General features: G+C 44.8%; 1 protein-coding gene across 1 annotated transcript in view; it reads right to left on the minus strand.

Annotated features, from left to right (window-relative positions):
- LOC308611205 (forkhead-associated domain-containing protein 1-like) overlaps positions 1-13,851 on the minus strand; it is a gene marked incomplete at both ends in the record, with an annotated part of 87,818 nt that overhangs the window by 22,750 nt on the left and 51,217 nt on the right. Inside the window, one exon of the mRNA XM_081260082.1 lies at positions 4,185-4,286. Within this exon, the coding sequence (XP_081116208.1) occupies positions 4,185-4,286 (102 nt within the window). The remainder of the gene's footprint in view (positions 1-4,184; positions 4,287-13,851) is intronic.

Raw genomic sequence — 13,851 nt, forward strand, 5'->3', positions numbered from 1 at the left:
TTCAAACGTTCTGCTTTGAAGACACTTATGAGAACCAGTGGTGCTGGGACCATAATGCAGCCGTGTGGTCATCCTTGCTCACAGAGAGATCGTATTCTGTTTAATGTTAAACTTTGTACTGGCAGTATATGCTCATAGGTGTGTTTGTTGCTGGGATTAAACAAACGCATTTATAATAGGGGTTAGAAAATGTTTGCTGGATTTGAAAATCTATTATGCTTCTTCTGAGCCACATACACACTGTCCTTTGAAAGGCTTCAGAGAAGTTGGCCACCTGCCCAGCAGCTACCCTCCCTGTGTCCTTGGGTACTGGCCTCATCTCACCACCGTGTGTCATGTGACTCCACTGTGTCTGCTTTTCGCAGCTACAATTTGCTGATGACCCGACACTCACTCTGGAGCTGAGGGCTTCGAGCTGGTGATCCTTTCCTTTGTTCTCACTTTTCAGTTGATTCACCTCCTGTTGTAGTTGTTGAACTTGACCATCCTTTACTAACACGTCTCTTTGCAAAGATGACACCATCTCTGTAAAAGAACCAAACCAAACCAAAACAAAAGACTCATGGAGGTCAAAGAGGCAGGAAGGATTATTGGCAACACCATGGCTGTCAGCCAACATTTGGACAAGACTTTCCAAGCCCGGGCCACCACCGGTGCCCTCCTAGGACTGGGGAGGCTTTTTCCAAGGGTCCCAGAGCAGGAATGGGAATGAGAGCAAAGTCCACGGAACAGGGTTTGAGGCTTCAGTGAGAATGAGGGGCAGTCAGCACCAGCGAGAGGAGAAGCCTTTGGGGGCCCCTTGTGGGCACAGGCCGGGCAAACCTGGGAGGAGAGGCCACACCATGGACCTGGGTAACAAAGGCCCAGCACAGGGAAGGTCCAGGAATTCTTCTCCAGAGGCCAGGAGACGGGCGTGTGGCAGAGGGCACTGCTGGACACTATTGATGGGGTGGTTGGTTTCACAGTCCTCTGAGTTTGGACCCCTCTCTACCACTTATTAGCTTGGTGGTCTTAGACAAGCTATTTCACCTCCCACTGTCTGTCCCACACAGAGTTATTGTAAGGGTCAAATGATGTGGCATGTCCCAAGAACACAAAGTGGCTAAATTATGTTTGTTACAGGGAGCCTATTATTTTTCTCGGCAGCCAGCTTCCAAAATGGACCCAATGATCCCTACCACCTAGAATTCATGCCTTGTGTAGCCCCTCCCACCCTGAATAGGGCTGCCATGGGTAACCAATATGATACTGTGGAAATGACGGACTGTTTCCTCTCAGGCCGGGTCATAAAAGACAGTGGCCTCCCCTTTGCTCTCTCTCGAATCACTCACTCTGGGGGAAGCCAACTGCTGTGTTGAGGAAACTCAAGCAGCCCTAGAGAGAAGCATGTGTGCTCAGGGACTAAGGCCTCCAGCCAATAGCCACATGAGCAGCCATTCTGAAGGGGGATCCTCCGGCTCCCCCCGAGGCTTTAGATGACATGACTGATGCCCCAGCTGACATCTTGACTGCAACTCATGAGAACTAAGTCACCCCCCTCTCAAATCCCTGAACTACAGATACTGGGTGAGATAATCAATATTAGTTGGGGATTTATCCATTACATTTTGGGGTAACTTTTTATGCAGCAATAGATAACTACTCCATTACTGTAGTATCATTTTTTTAAACATCTTTATTGGAGTATAATTGCTTTACAATGGTGTGTTAGTTTCTGCTTTATAACCAAGTGAATCAGTTATGCATATACATATCTCCCCATATCTCTTCCCTCTTGCATTGTAGTATCATTTTGAATAAAAGTGGGAAGAAGGGTGCATAATGCATTGGTATTGGGTTATCTCATACGGTTCTTTTCTTGAAAGAACATCAGGCCCAGTTTTAGTGGTAGGTTTCAATCAAGAATGTCTATGAAATAAAGCACAAAATGCTCCAGAATTTCATTTTAAAAATGAGCTTTGCCTCCAGGACACAGTTCAGTTACTTGGAAATCCCTCTGGGGCTTGCCACACTTTGAGTGGGTCCAGCCCATCTCAAGCATTATCCCAACCCAGGTCTGTCCGATTCCCTGATCGGAGAAGGTGGGATCTGAGACAGGCTTGATGCTTGGATGAGGTTTCACTGGCTGACATACGGGAGGAAGGTGAGGACCAGCGAGTTCATCCTTCCATTCCTGGTGCCCAGGACAGCACCTAGCCTGGGGGAGGTGCTCAGAAAATATCTGAGGACATCCCAAGTGAGGGAGGAGCATAAGCAGAGACCTGGGGGCAGCAGTGGGTGGGGCTGGGTGTGATTAAGTTGCAGAGTGAGGCAGAAGAAAAGCACAGATTCATACAGAGATGGGGATTCACGTGCGACTCAGTGCTGTGCCTGGCTTCTACAGCTGTGGGCATGTTTCCTGCTACGCGCTGGCTGCCTTCAGAGTGATGTGCCCCTCCGAGGCTCACTGCCTCCTCCCTGTCACCTGCTTCTCTCCCTCCCCTCGTCTGTGAGTGGTCCCTCCTCTTCAGGTCTCTAGACATGTCAGTTTTGGCTTAAAAAACTCCACTGGATTCCCAAGACCCTTGGAATAATAACCCAGACCCCCCGACCCTGCCCAGCCCCACGATCCCCTGTTCACTCCACGCAGCCTCGCTTACCCTTGGCTTGTCCTTGCCCACCTGAAACAGGTCCTCTCTAAAAGAAGGACATAGCCGTGGAGGATACAGCATAAACTGGTTAGAATCGGCTAGGTCCAAGGGGGCGTAAGATTCGAATTCCAGGGGGAACTGGAGCCTCATTACAGGCTCATTGTAATACATTAGCAAAATGACACACGCACCAGCACCAGGACTGTTCCGAGGCTGACCATAAAGGTCAAAAAGTGGGTGGTGGGCTTCCCTGGTGGCGCGGTGGTTGAGATTCCGCCTGCCGATGCAGGGGACATGGGTTCGTGCCCCGGTCCGGGAAGATCCCACATGCCGTGGAGCAGATGGGCCCGTGAGCCATGGCCGCTGAGCCTGCGCATCCGGAGCCTGTGCTCCGCAACGGGAGAGGCCACAACAGCGAGAGGCCCACATACAGAAAAAAAAAAAAAGTGGGTGGTGGCCCAATGCCTGGAAATCCCCGCCCCTTCCCGAAAATATTAGAGTTGTCCCAATCCTCCCACTCATTAGCCTATAAAATTACCCAGCCCATAAAAACTAACTGCCCCATATTTGGGGGCCTCTAGCCTTCTGAGATGGCCCACACTCTGTCTGTGGAGTGTGTTTCTCTCTAAAGAAATCCACTTCTTACTTTGTCTCTCACTGAATTCTTTCTGCGATGAGACATAAAGAACCTGAGCTTTATTAAGTCCCGAGACCAGATTCGTGATCTCGATTAAAAGATAGTGGGTTCTGACTGGGTTCGAGTTCCAGCCCACGGGCTCAAGTCCCACCTGAGTTCCATGGTTGCACACCCACTAAGCTGGTCCCCCGTGGCCTCCCCGCCTTGAAGCACTGGCCACCACGACACACAGTTTATTTTCTCCACAGCACCACTGCTCTCTGAAGTGGGCTTGTTTATTCATCCGTTTACTTTTATTGTCTGTCACCCCCTCCCAAATCTGTGAGTACAGGAATCTGACTGTCTTGCTTGGCTCTCCCTCCCCGGAGCCTGGAACGGGGCCTGACACCTTGAAGGAGCTCAAGAAACATGTTGAAGCAATGAAGGAATCCAGGGAATCAAAGCTCAGCTACAGCTGTGCGTTGGCTGCCCCTCTCCCAACCCAAGCCCTTTATCAGGGAACCACCTCTGATCAAATTAGAAAATGGTTTCCCTTGGGCCCAAGTGCACTCGGCTGAAATGGGTGAGACAATGGGTGCCTTAAAGGAGTGACCCCATTTTGTCCACGCTCTAGTTTGCACTCAGGCTGCTTTGTGGAACCACCCAAGCCACAAGGCGACCTGTGTTCTCCCTGGTGGGGCCAGTGCTCAGGAGACCTTGTAGCCAAGAGATACCATTCTCTCAAATATTTACCAGGCCCTGCCCTCGGAACTGGGTGGCAAGAAACCTCCACTGAGGGAGAACTCTAATGCACCGACACGGGTGATCCCTGAGGCTGCACCCAGGTCACGGGCACAGGTGTGCTGGTTGACTGGTGATGTCTGCAGGGGGAGGGCAGAAGCTCTGGGGCCTGAATGCAGAAGGGCCTCACCTGACGTGATGGCGGCCTCCCTCCTTAAGTTCTCGGCCTCGTGCTTCAGGGAGGTGATTTCCAGGGTCTGGCTCAGCACCTGGTTGTAGCCTTGCTGTAGGGCATTGATCTGTGGAAGGAGGCAACACACAGTCAGAGGGGGCCAGCCAGGCCTGCAGGACACGCCGGTACTTCTCCAACGTTGGGCAAAGAGTCGGGCTGATCTTGGATCGGGGTGTTGGGGAAACCAAGGTTTTCAGTTGTTACTAGTGGAAGGGGCAGGAGGGGCCTGTTCCTTCAGTGACCACCATGACATCAGTCCTCAAGACACGAACCTTATCTTTGTGGCCACCCAGGGGCTCCGGTGCTGCTGTCTTCCTATGACCTGTGGGTTTTCAGCCATAAATAGACCAGCTGTTGGTTCCAGATCATCCAGCACTGACTGGATGCACAGCAAAGTTCAAGAGCCGGGAGCAGGTTATGAAATGAATTCCCTCTAATGAGAATAGAGGGTAGTTTATACCTCACAGAACACTCCAGAATTTACAAAGCCCATTCATACATGCTACCCTGATACTAGTCACAGCGTTGCTGAAGGCTGACGTTCCCATTAATGTGCCCATTTTGCAAGGGAGCCAGGTTGAGACTCAGAGAGGCGAGGCCCCCTGCTCGGGATCACGCGGCTGGTCAGACGTGGAGTCTGATTCAAACCCAGTCTTTAGTTGCCTGGTTCCTCCTTCCCAGGTGGCTTTAGGAATGAGCGTGAGAAGTTGGAGGCTGTAAAGCATGGCATGGACTCGGGAGCCGGACTGTGGCCTTCAAGTCCTGTCTCTGCCAGTTAACGGGCTTTGTGAACACAAGGAGGATACTTTTGTTCAGTCTGTACGTGGGGTGATGGTAGTCCCAACCTGATAGGATTGTTAGAAGTATTTTAATAAGTTAACATGTGTACAAGTGCTCAGATCAAGCCTGGCACACGGCACCGGGGGATGAGCTATGACTGTCCTCTCCTCTGACTACCCACGGGGTGTTTTTTTTCTTTTGTTTTGGGTTTATTTTGGGTTTTTTTTGCGGTATGTGGGCCTCTCACTGTTGTGGCCTCTCCCATTGTGGAGCACAGGCTCCGGTCGCGCAGGCTCAGCGACCATGGCTCAGGGGCCCAGCCACTCCACAGCATGTGGTATCTTTCCGGACCGGGGCACGAACCTGTGTCCCCTGCATCGGCATGCGGACTCTCAACCACTGCGCCATCAGGGAAGCCCTCACGGTGTGTTTTAGCTTCAACTTCCCTCGTCCGTCTCTGGGGAAGGTAGTTGGTAATCTTTATGTGTGCATTTGTAAGCCTTGCCAGGCTCACTTAAACGCCAGTGTGGTTGTTATTAAGAGGAAATACAGGGGCTTCCCTGGTGACGAGGTGGGTGACAGTCCGCCTGCCGATGCAGGTGACGCGGGTTCGTGACCCAGTCCGGGAAGATCCCACATGCCGCGGTGCAGCTGGCTCTGTGGGCCATGGCCTCCGAGCTTGCGCATCCGGAGCCTGTGCTCCGCAATGGGAGAGGCCACAACAGTGAGAGGCATGTGTACCACAAAAAAAATAATAATAATAAAAAAATAAAGGAAATACAGGAATCGTGGGTGGGAGCACCACAGGCCGGCTCTATCTATGGCTGCTGTGAGCACCCTCTAAGTCCATGGCTCAGAGCCCCCTCAAGGGCGGGCCCCCCTCCAGGGGTCTAGGTCTACACGTGGGGTGCGGAAGGCTCTCCATCAAATGAAACGTTGGTAAGGGCCCGAAAGTAGCTGCCAGGCCTTGGCCTCCACAGAGCAGGTACCCGAGAGGCCGGGAAAGAGAGCTGGGCCCAGAACCCCCTCCCTCTTGGTCTGATGTGGCCAGACTGCTTGTTCTGATTGGCCCGGACATTCCCACCTCAAGGTGCACTGTGGGCCTTTGCCCTGTGATTTTTCAGATGTCAGGCCTCAGTACTCCCACAGGGACACGTTTATTGGGGCATAAATGTCAAGCAATCCGTAGACAGGACAAGAGCTAGCTTGTTTTTTGTTTTTTTTTTTCGCTGTACGCGGGCTTCTCACTGTTGTGGCCTCTCCCGTTGTGGAGCACACGCTCCGGAAGTGCAGGCTCAGTGGCCATGGCCCACGGGCCCAGCCGCTCCGCAGCATGTGGGATCTTCCCAGACCGGGGCACGAACCTGCGTCCCCTGCATCGGCAGGCGGACTGTCAACCACTGCACCACCAGGGAAGCCCAACTAGCTTGTTTTGATAGATCAAAACGGAAGTGACAAGGAGAAGGATGAAATTTCTTTTCTTTTTTAAAAAATAAATTTTATTTATTTATTTATTTTTGGTGTGTTGGGTCTTTGTTGCGGTGCATAGGCTTATTGTGGTGCCTTCTCTTGTTGCAGAGCCTGGGCTCTAAGCACACGGGCTTCAGTAGTTGTGGCACGAGTGCTCAGTAGTTGTGGCGCACAGGCTTACATGCTCCACGGCATGTGGGATCTTCCCGGACCAGGGCTCGAGCCCGTGTCCCCTGCACTGGCAGGCGGATCCCTAACCATTGTGCCACCAGGGAAGTCCTGGGTGCAATTTCTTTGTTCTCCTAAGGTAAGGTTGCCAGAGTTAGGGGAAGAAAAAAGGATGTTCACTTAAAATAGGATTTCAGATAATGAATAATATTTTAGTGCAAGTGTGTCCCATGCAATATTTGGGACACACACTAAAACGAAATTCTAAAATTCAAATTTAACTGGGTGTCCTTACTTTATCTGGCAACCCCACCCGAAGAGAGTTCCTAAACTTCAGTCATTCATATACCACTTTCACTATTTTTCCCATGTCTCTTGGCTAGTCCCACTATAATTTCTTAGCATTTTTCGTAGAAGCAGCTCCCTTTTTAAACTTAAAAGCGTGCATTAAATTAAAAATAACTGTTATAAGAGTAAATAGAGACTCAGTGTCTTAAATAAAAATAATCCCTCCAAAAGAAGAAATACAGGAATTTCCCTGTTTACCATCAGACCAGGTTGCAGGCATCACACTAAAGGGAAAAAAAAAAAGATTGGGGGGAGGTGGTGGGCATGCCCAGGTAATGGAGTTCGGGCGTGCTGATATGGCCACCAGATGGCGCTCACAGCCTTTGGTCTTGGTTTGTGTCCTTGGAAATCTTGTCATTATTACTCTGGTAGAGTTAACAGAAGCGTCAAGGTCTCACAAGTTTTCTGACTCGTTTCATGCACCATCATGGTTCAGAGTCTAGGACATTTGGGGCAGTTACACTTACCTTTTCCCTGGGGCACCTGAGACATTATTGGGGGGGGTCTATGCTAGAAGTTGCGGGGACACAGGCCACTCTGACCCCCACTCTCCCCAAGGCTATACTTTTGCATGTTTGTGCTTTGGAAACTTTGAGTGAAACAATTCTTTCACATCTTACTTTTCTCTGTTGGGGGGAAATACAACTTTTCCATAAAAGGTCCTTGGAACACTGAAAGTGTTTGTAAGCTCTTCTCAGCTTAATGCTTTTATTTGCATGATACCAGAGATAGAACACACAGAGACAAACTTCCAGAATGGAAAACATATGTTCCTCTCTAAGACTCCAGTGGTTTTGACAGATTGAAAATATTTCAATCTGAGTGTCAGAGTTTTAGGATTTCGGATTGCTGGAAAACTCCAAAGAGTCTTCAAACCTCTTTGATACTTTTACTATCAAAATAAATATCCATATTGTTTGTAATGGCATAAATTCCAAGATGTTTAATGTCTGTTAAGCTGTGTAACAAAATGGGCACTGAATCATAAGAAAGTTAAGAGTGCTAGGAGGAGTGATTGTTTCAGGATGATAATTTGGCTTCTAATTACCACAGGCGTATAAGAGCACATGGAGGTAAGAATTTTCTAGTGATACTGTAGCAGATCGAAGATCTCTGAGAGCAAATCATTATGCACACACCTTCGGGGACCAGGGAAAACACATAAAGTAATCAGAACCATAAATCAACCTGCCATGTGGCTTATACTTCTGATGGAATGCTCTGCAGGCTGTAGAATAGTTAAGATTAACTAAAATGTCAGTGGATGAAACTCGATTTGAGTTCAAACCGATGGAGCCTCTGGTTCATATATGCCTTGCTATAAAATATTCTTCTTCAGTTATAAGTGAAGCTCCAGTGGTAGGGGAGGCAAGAGCATGATGCATCAGTGTAATTATTTCTAGATAATTTCTTTGTAAAAAACATTTTTTCCCCCAGATACCGGCAGCCACTTTAAATAAAACTCAAATTGGGACCGGCTGATATTCAAAGATATGTGGTAATTATATAATATTCTATGTCAAATATATTTCAATTATTTAAAAAAAGGTATGTGGGGAATTCCCTGGCAGTCCAGTGGTTAGGACTCTGTGCTTCCACTGCTGGAGGCCTGGGTTTGATCCCTGGTCAGGGAACTAAGATCCTGCAAGCCGCGTGGTATGGCCAAAAATAAAAAAGGTATGTGGGAATAATTCAGCCTCATCCATGTACCTGAAAAAGACATGTCATTTTCTCAGGAAAGCTCTGAAATGGGAGAATAACTGAAAGGAATATTTCAGCAAAATTGGGTTCAGTTCAAGAAAAAGATGATCATTAATGTGTCAGCTACATGTCAAGGTAGCTGTTTGCACTAATAATTCCTACAGGACCTGTTACTTTCATTGTTTTTTCAAAACCAGGTTTGAAGGAGAGTCATTAGTTCCTTTAAATATTAGAGCATGTATTTGTTGACTTGTTTATTCTGTCTCCCTCACTAGAGCATAACAGGGGGAAGGATCATGTCTGTCTTGTTCTCTGCTGAATTCTCAGAGCCTGGAAGAGGGCATGGCACGGGATAGGCCCCCCAAAATATTTCTTTGGATTAATGGACGGATGGATGGATGGATGAATAAAGAACAAACAAACAGACACGGTCCTAACAGAGTTCTAGAAGGTTACTGGGCCCAACCTTTGCCTTCATGGAGCTTACAGTTTCCTGCTAGAATCTCCTAGGTTCACCATACACAATCTGTGTCCTTTCTAGAGCACCATTTCTAGGACTGAAACTGTGTACCTAGAATCGGTTACAGAGGGAAAGACAGTAAACAGAGAACAAGAGAACAAAGGCCTCCAAGCATTGACTACGGTTCTTTTTTTCCTCTCTCCTTTTTTAAAATGTTTATTTATTTATTTATATTTTTCTTATTAGTCACCCATTTTATACACATCAGTGTATACATGTAAATCCCAATCTCTCAATTCATCATACCACCACCCCCACCCCCTGCCACTTTCCCCCCTTGGTGTCCATACGTTTGTTCTCTACATGTGTGTCTCAATTTCTGCTCTGCAAATTGGTTCATCTTTACCATTTTTCTAGGTTCCACACATATGCGTTAATATAGGATATTTGTTCTTCTCTTTCTGACTTACTTCACTCTGTATGGCAGTCTCTAGATGCATCCACGTCTCTACAAATGACCCAATTTTGTTCCTTTTCATGGCTGAGTAATATTCCATTGTATATATGTACCACTTCCTCTTTAACCATTCGTCCGTCGATGGGCATTTAGGTTGCTTCCATGATCTGGCTATTGTAAATAGTACTGCAATGAACATTGGGGTGCATGTGGCTTTTTGAATTATGGTTTTCTCTGGGTATATGCCCAGTAGTGGGATTGCTGGGTCCTATGGTAATTCTATTTTTAGTTTTTTAAGGAACCTCCATACTGTTCTCCATAGTGGCTGTATCAATTTACATTCCCACCAACAGTGCAAGAGGGTCCCCTTTTCTCCACACCTTCTCCAGCATTTGTTGTTTGTAGATTTTCTGATGATGCCCATTCTAACTGGTGTGAGGTGATACCTCATTGCAGTTTTGATTTGCATTTCTCTAATAATTAATGATGTTGAGCAGCTTTTCATGTGCTTCTTGGCCAGCGGTATATCTTCTTTGGAGAAATGTCTATTTAGGTATTCTGCACATTTTTGGATTGGGTTGTTTGTTTTTTTAATATTGAGCTGCATGAGCTCTTTATATATTTTGGATATTAATCATTTGTCAGTTGCTTCCTTTGCAAATATTTTCCCCCAGTCTGAGGGTTGTCTTTTCATCCTGTTTATGGTTTCCTTTGCTGTGCAAAAGCTTTGAAGTTTCATTAGGTCCCATTTGTTTATTTTTGTATTTATTTCCATTACTCTAGGAAGTGGATCAAAAAATATCTTGCTGTGATTTATGTCAAAGAGTGTTCTTCCTATGTTTTCCTCTAAGAATTTTAGAGTGTCTGGTCTTACATTTAGGTCTCTAATCCGTTTTGATTTTATTTTTGTGTATGGCGTTAGGGAGTGTTCTAATTTCATTCTTTTACATGTAGCTGTCCAGTTTTCCCATCACCACTTATTGAAGAGACTCTCTTTTCTCCACTGTATATCCTTGACTCCTTTGTCATAGATTAGTTGACCATAGGTGTGTGGGTTTATCTCTGGGCTTTCTATCCTGTTCCATTGACCTATATTTCTGTTTTTGTGCCAGTACCATATTGTCTTGATTACTGTGGCTTTGTAGTATAGGCTGAAGTTAGGGAGTCTGATTCCTCCAGCTCCGTTTTTTTCCCTCAAGACTGCTTTGGCTATTCGGGGTCTTTTGTGTCTCCACACAAATTTTAAGCTTTTTTGTTCTAGTTCTCTAAAAAATGCCATTGGTAATTTGATAGGGATTGCATTGAATCTGTAGATTGCTTTGGGTAGTAGAGTCATTTTCACAATATTGATGCTTGCAATCCAAGAACATGGTATATCTCTCAATCTGTTGCTATCATCTTTAATTGCTTCCATCAGTGTCTTACAGTTTTCTGCATACAGGTCTTTGTCTCCCTAGGTAGGTTTATTCCTAGGTATTGTATTTTTTGGTTGCAGTGGTACATGAGAGTGTTTCCTTAATTTCTCTTTCAGATTTTTCATCATTAGTGTATAGGAATGCAAGAGATTTCTGTGCATTCATTTTGTGTCCTGCAACTTTACCAAGTTCATTGATTAGCTCTAGTAGTTTTCTCGTGGCATCTTTAGGATTCTCTCTGTAGAGTATCCTGTCATCTGCAAACAGTGACAGTTTTACTTCTTCTTTTTCAATTTGGATTCCTTTTATTGCTTTTTCTTCACTGATTGCTGTGGCTAGGACTTCCAAAACTATGTTGAAGAATAGTAGTGAGAGTGGACATCCTTGTCTTGTTCCTGATCTTAGAGGAAATGTTTTCAGTTTTTCACCATTGAGAATGATGTTTGCTGTGGCTTTGTCATATATGGCCTTTACTATGGTGAAGTAGGTTCCCTCTATGCCCACTTTCTGGAGAGTTTTTATCATAAATCAGAGTTGAATTTTGTCAAAAGCTTTTTCTGCATCCATTGAGATGATCATATGGTTTTTCTTTTTCAATTTGTTAATATGGTGTATCACATTGATTGATTTGCATATATTGAAGAATCCTTGCCTCTCTGGGGTAAATCCCACTTGATCATGGTGTATGATCCTTTTCATGTGTTGCTGGATTCTGTTTGCTAGTATTTTGTTGAGGATTTTTGCATCTATATTCATCAGTGATATTGGTCTGTAATTTTCTGTTTTTGTAGTATCTTTGTCTGGTTTTGGTATCAGGGTGATGGTGGCCTCAGAGAATGAGTTTGGGAGTGTTCCTTCCTCTGCAATTTTTTGGAAGAGTTTGAGAAAGATGGGTGTTAGCTCGTCTCTAAATGTTTGATAGCATTCACCTGTGAAGCCTTCTGGTCCTGGACTTCTGTTTGTTGGAAGATTTTTAATCACAGTTTCAATTTCATTACTTGTGATTGGTCTGTTCATATTTTCTATTTCTTCCTGGTTCAGACTTGAAAGGTTATAACTTTCTAAGAATTTGTTCATGTCTTCCAGGTTGTCCATTTTATTGGCATAGAGTTGCTTGTAGTTGTCTCTTAGGATGCTTTGTATTTCTGCGGTGTCTGTTGTAACTTCTTTTTCCTTTCTAATTTTATTGATTTGAGTCCTCTCCCTCTTTTTCTTGATGAGTCTGGATAATGGTTTATCAATTTTGTTTAACTTCTCAAAGAACCAGCTTTTAGTTTTATTGATTTTTGCTATTGTTTTCTTTGTTTCTATTTCATTTATTTCTGCTCTGATCTTTATGATTTCTTTCCTTCTGCTCACTTTGGGTTTTGTTTGTTCTTCTTTCTCTAGTTCCTTTAGGTGTAACGTTAGATTGTTTATTTAAGATTTTTCTTGTTTCTTGAGGTAGGCTTGTATAGCTATGAACTTCCCTCTTAGAACTATGGGATGCTTTTGCTGCATCCCATAGGTTTTGGATCGTTGTGTTTTCATTGTCATTTGTCTCAAGGTATTTTTTGATTTCCTCTTTGATTTCTTCAGTGATCTCTTGGTTATTTAGTAACGTACTGTTTAGCCTCTATGTGTTTGTGTTTTTTACAGGTTTTCCCCTGTAATTCATTTCTAATCTCATAGCGTTGTGGTCAGAAAAGATGCTTGATATGATTTTAATTTTCTTAAATTTCCTGAGGCTTGATTTGTGACCCAAGACGTGATCTATCCTGGAAAATGTTCCGTGCGCACTTGAGAAGAAAGTGTAATCTGCTGTTTTAGGATGGAATGTCCTACAAATATTAATTAAATCTATCTGGTCTATTGTGTTATTTAAAGCTTGTGTTTCCATATTAATTTTCTCTTTGGATGATCTGTCCATTGGTGTAAGTGAGGTGTTAAAGTCCCCCACTATTATTGTGTTACTGTTGATTTCCTCTTTTAGAGCTGTTAGTGATTGCCTTTTGTATTGAGGTGCTCCTATGTTGGGTGCATATATATTTATAATTGTTATATCTTCCTCTTGGATTGGTCCCTTGATCATTACGTAGTGTCCTTCCTTGTCTCTTGTAACATTCTTTATTTTAAAGTGTATTTTACCTGATATGAGTATTGCTACTCCAGCTTTCCTTTGATTTCCATTTGCATGGAATATCTTTTTCCATCCCCTCACTTTCAGTCTGTATGTGTCCCTAGGTCTGAAGTGGGTCGCCTGGAGACAGCATATAGATGGGTCTTGTTTTTGTATCCTTTCAGCAACCCTGTGTCTTTTGGTTGGAGCATTTGATCCATTCACGTTTAAGGTAATTATCGATATGTGTGTTTCTATGACCATTTTCTTAATTGTTTTGGGTTTGTTTTTGTAGGTCCTTTTCTTCTCTTGTGTTTCCCACTTAGAGAAGTTCCTTTAACATTTGTTGTAGAGCTGGTTTGGTGGTGCTCAATTCTCTTAGCTTTTGCTTGTCTGTCAAGCTTTTGATTTCTCCATCGAATCTCAATGAGATCCTTGCTGGGTAGAGTAATCTTGGTTGTAGGTTCTTCCCTTTCATCACTTTAAGTATATCATGCCACTCCCTTCTGGTTGGTAGAGTTTCTGCTGAGAAATCAGCTGTTAACCTTCTGGGAGTTCCCTTGTATGTTATTTGTCATTTTTCCCTTGCTGCTGTCAATAATTTTTCTTTAATTTTTGCCAAGTTGATTACTATGTGTCTCAGTGTGTTTCTCCTTGGGTTTATCCTGTATGGGACTCTCTGTGCTTCCTGGACTTGGGTGGCTATTTCCTTTCCAATGTTAGGGAAGTTTTTGA

This window comes from Mesoplodon bidens (genome assembly GCF_964165515.1).
Source record: "Mesoplodon bidens genome assembly, contig: HAP1_SCAFFOLD_291, whole genome shotgun sequence".
Taxonomy (NCBI): domain Eukaryota; kingdom Metazoa; phylum Chordata; class Mammalia; order Artiodactyla; family Ziphiidae; genus Mesoplodon; species Mesoplodon bidens.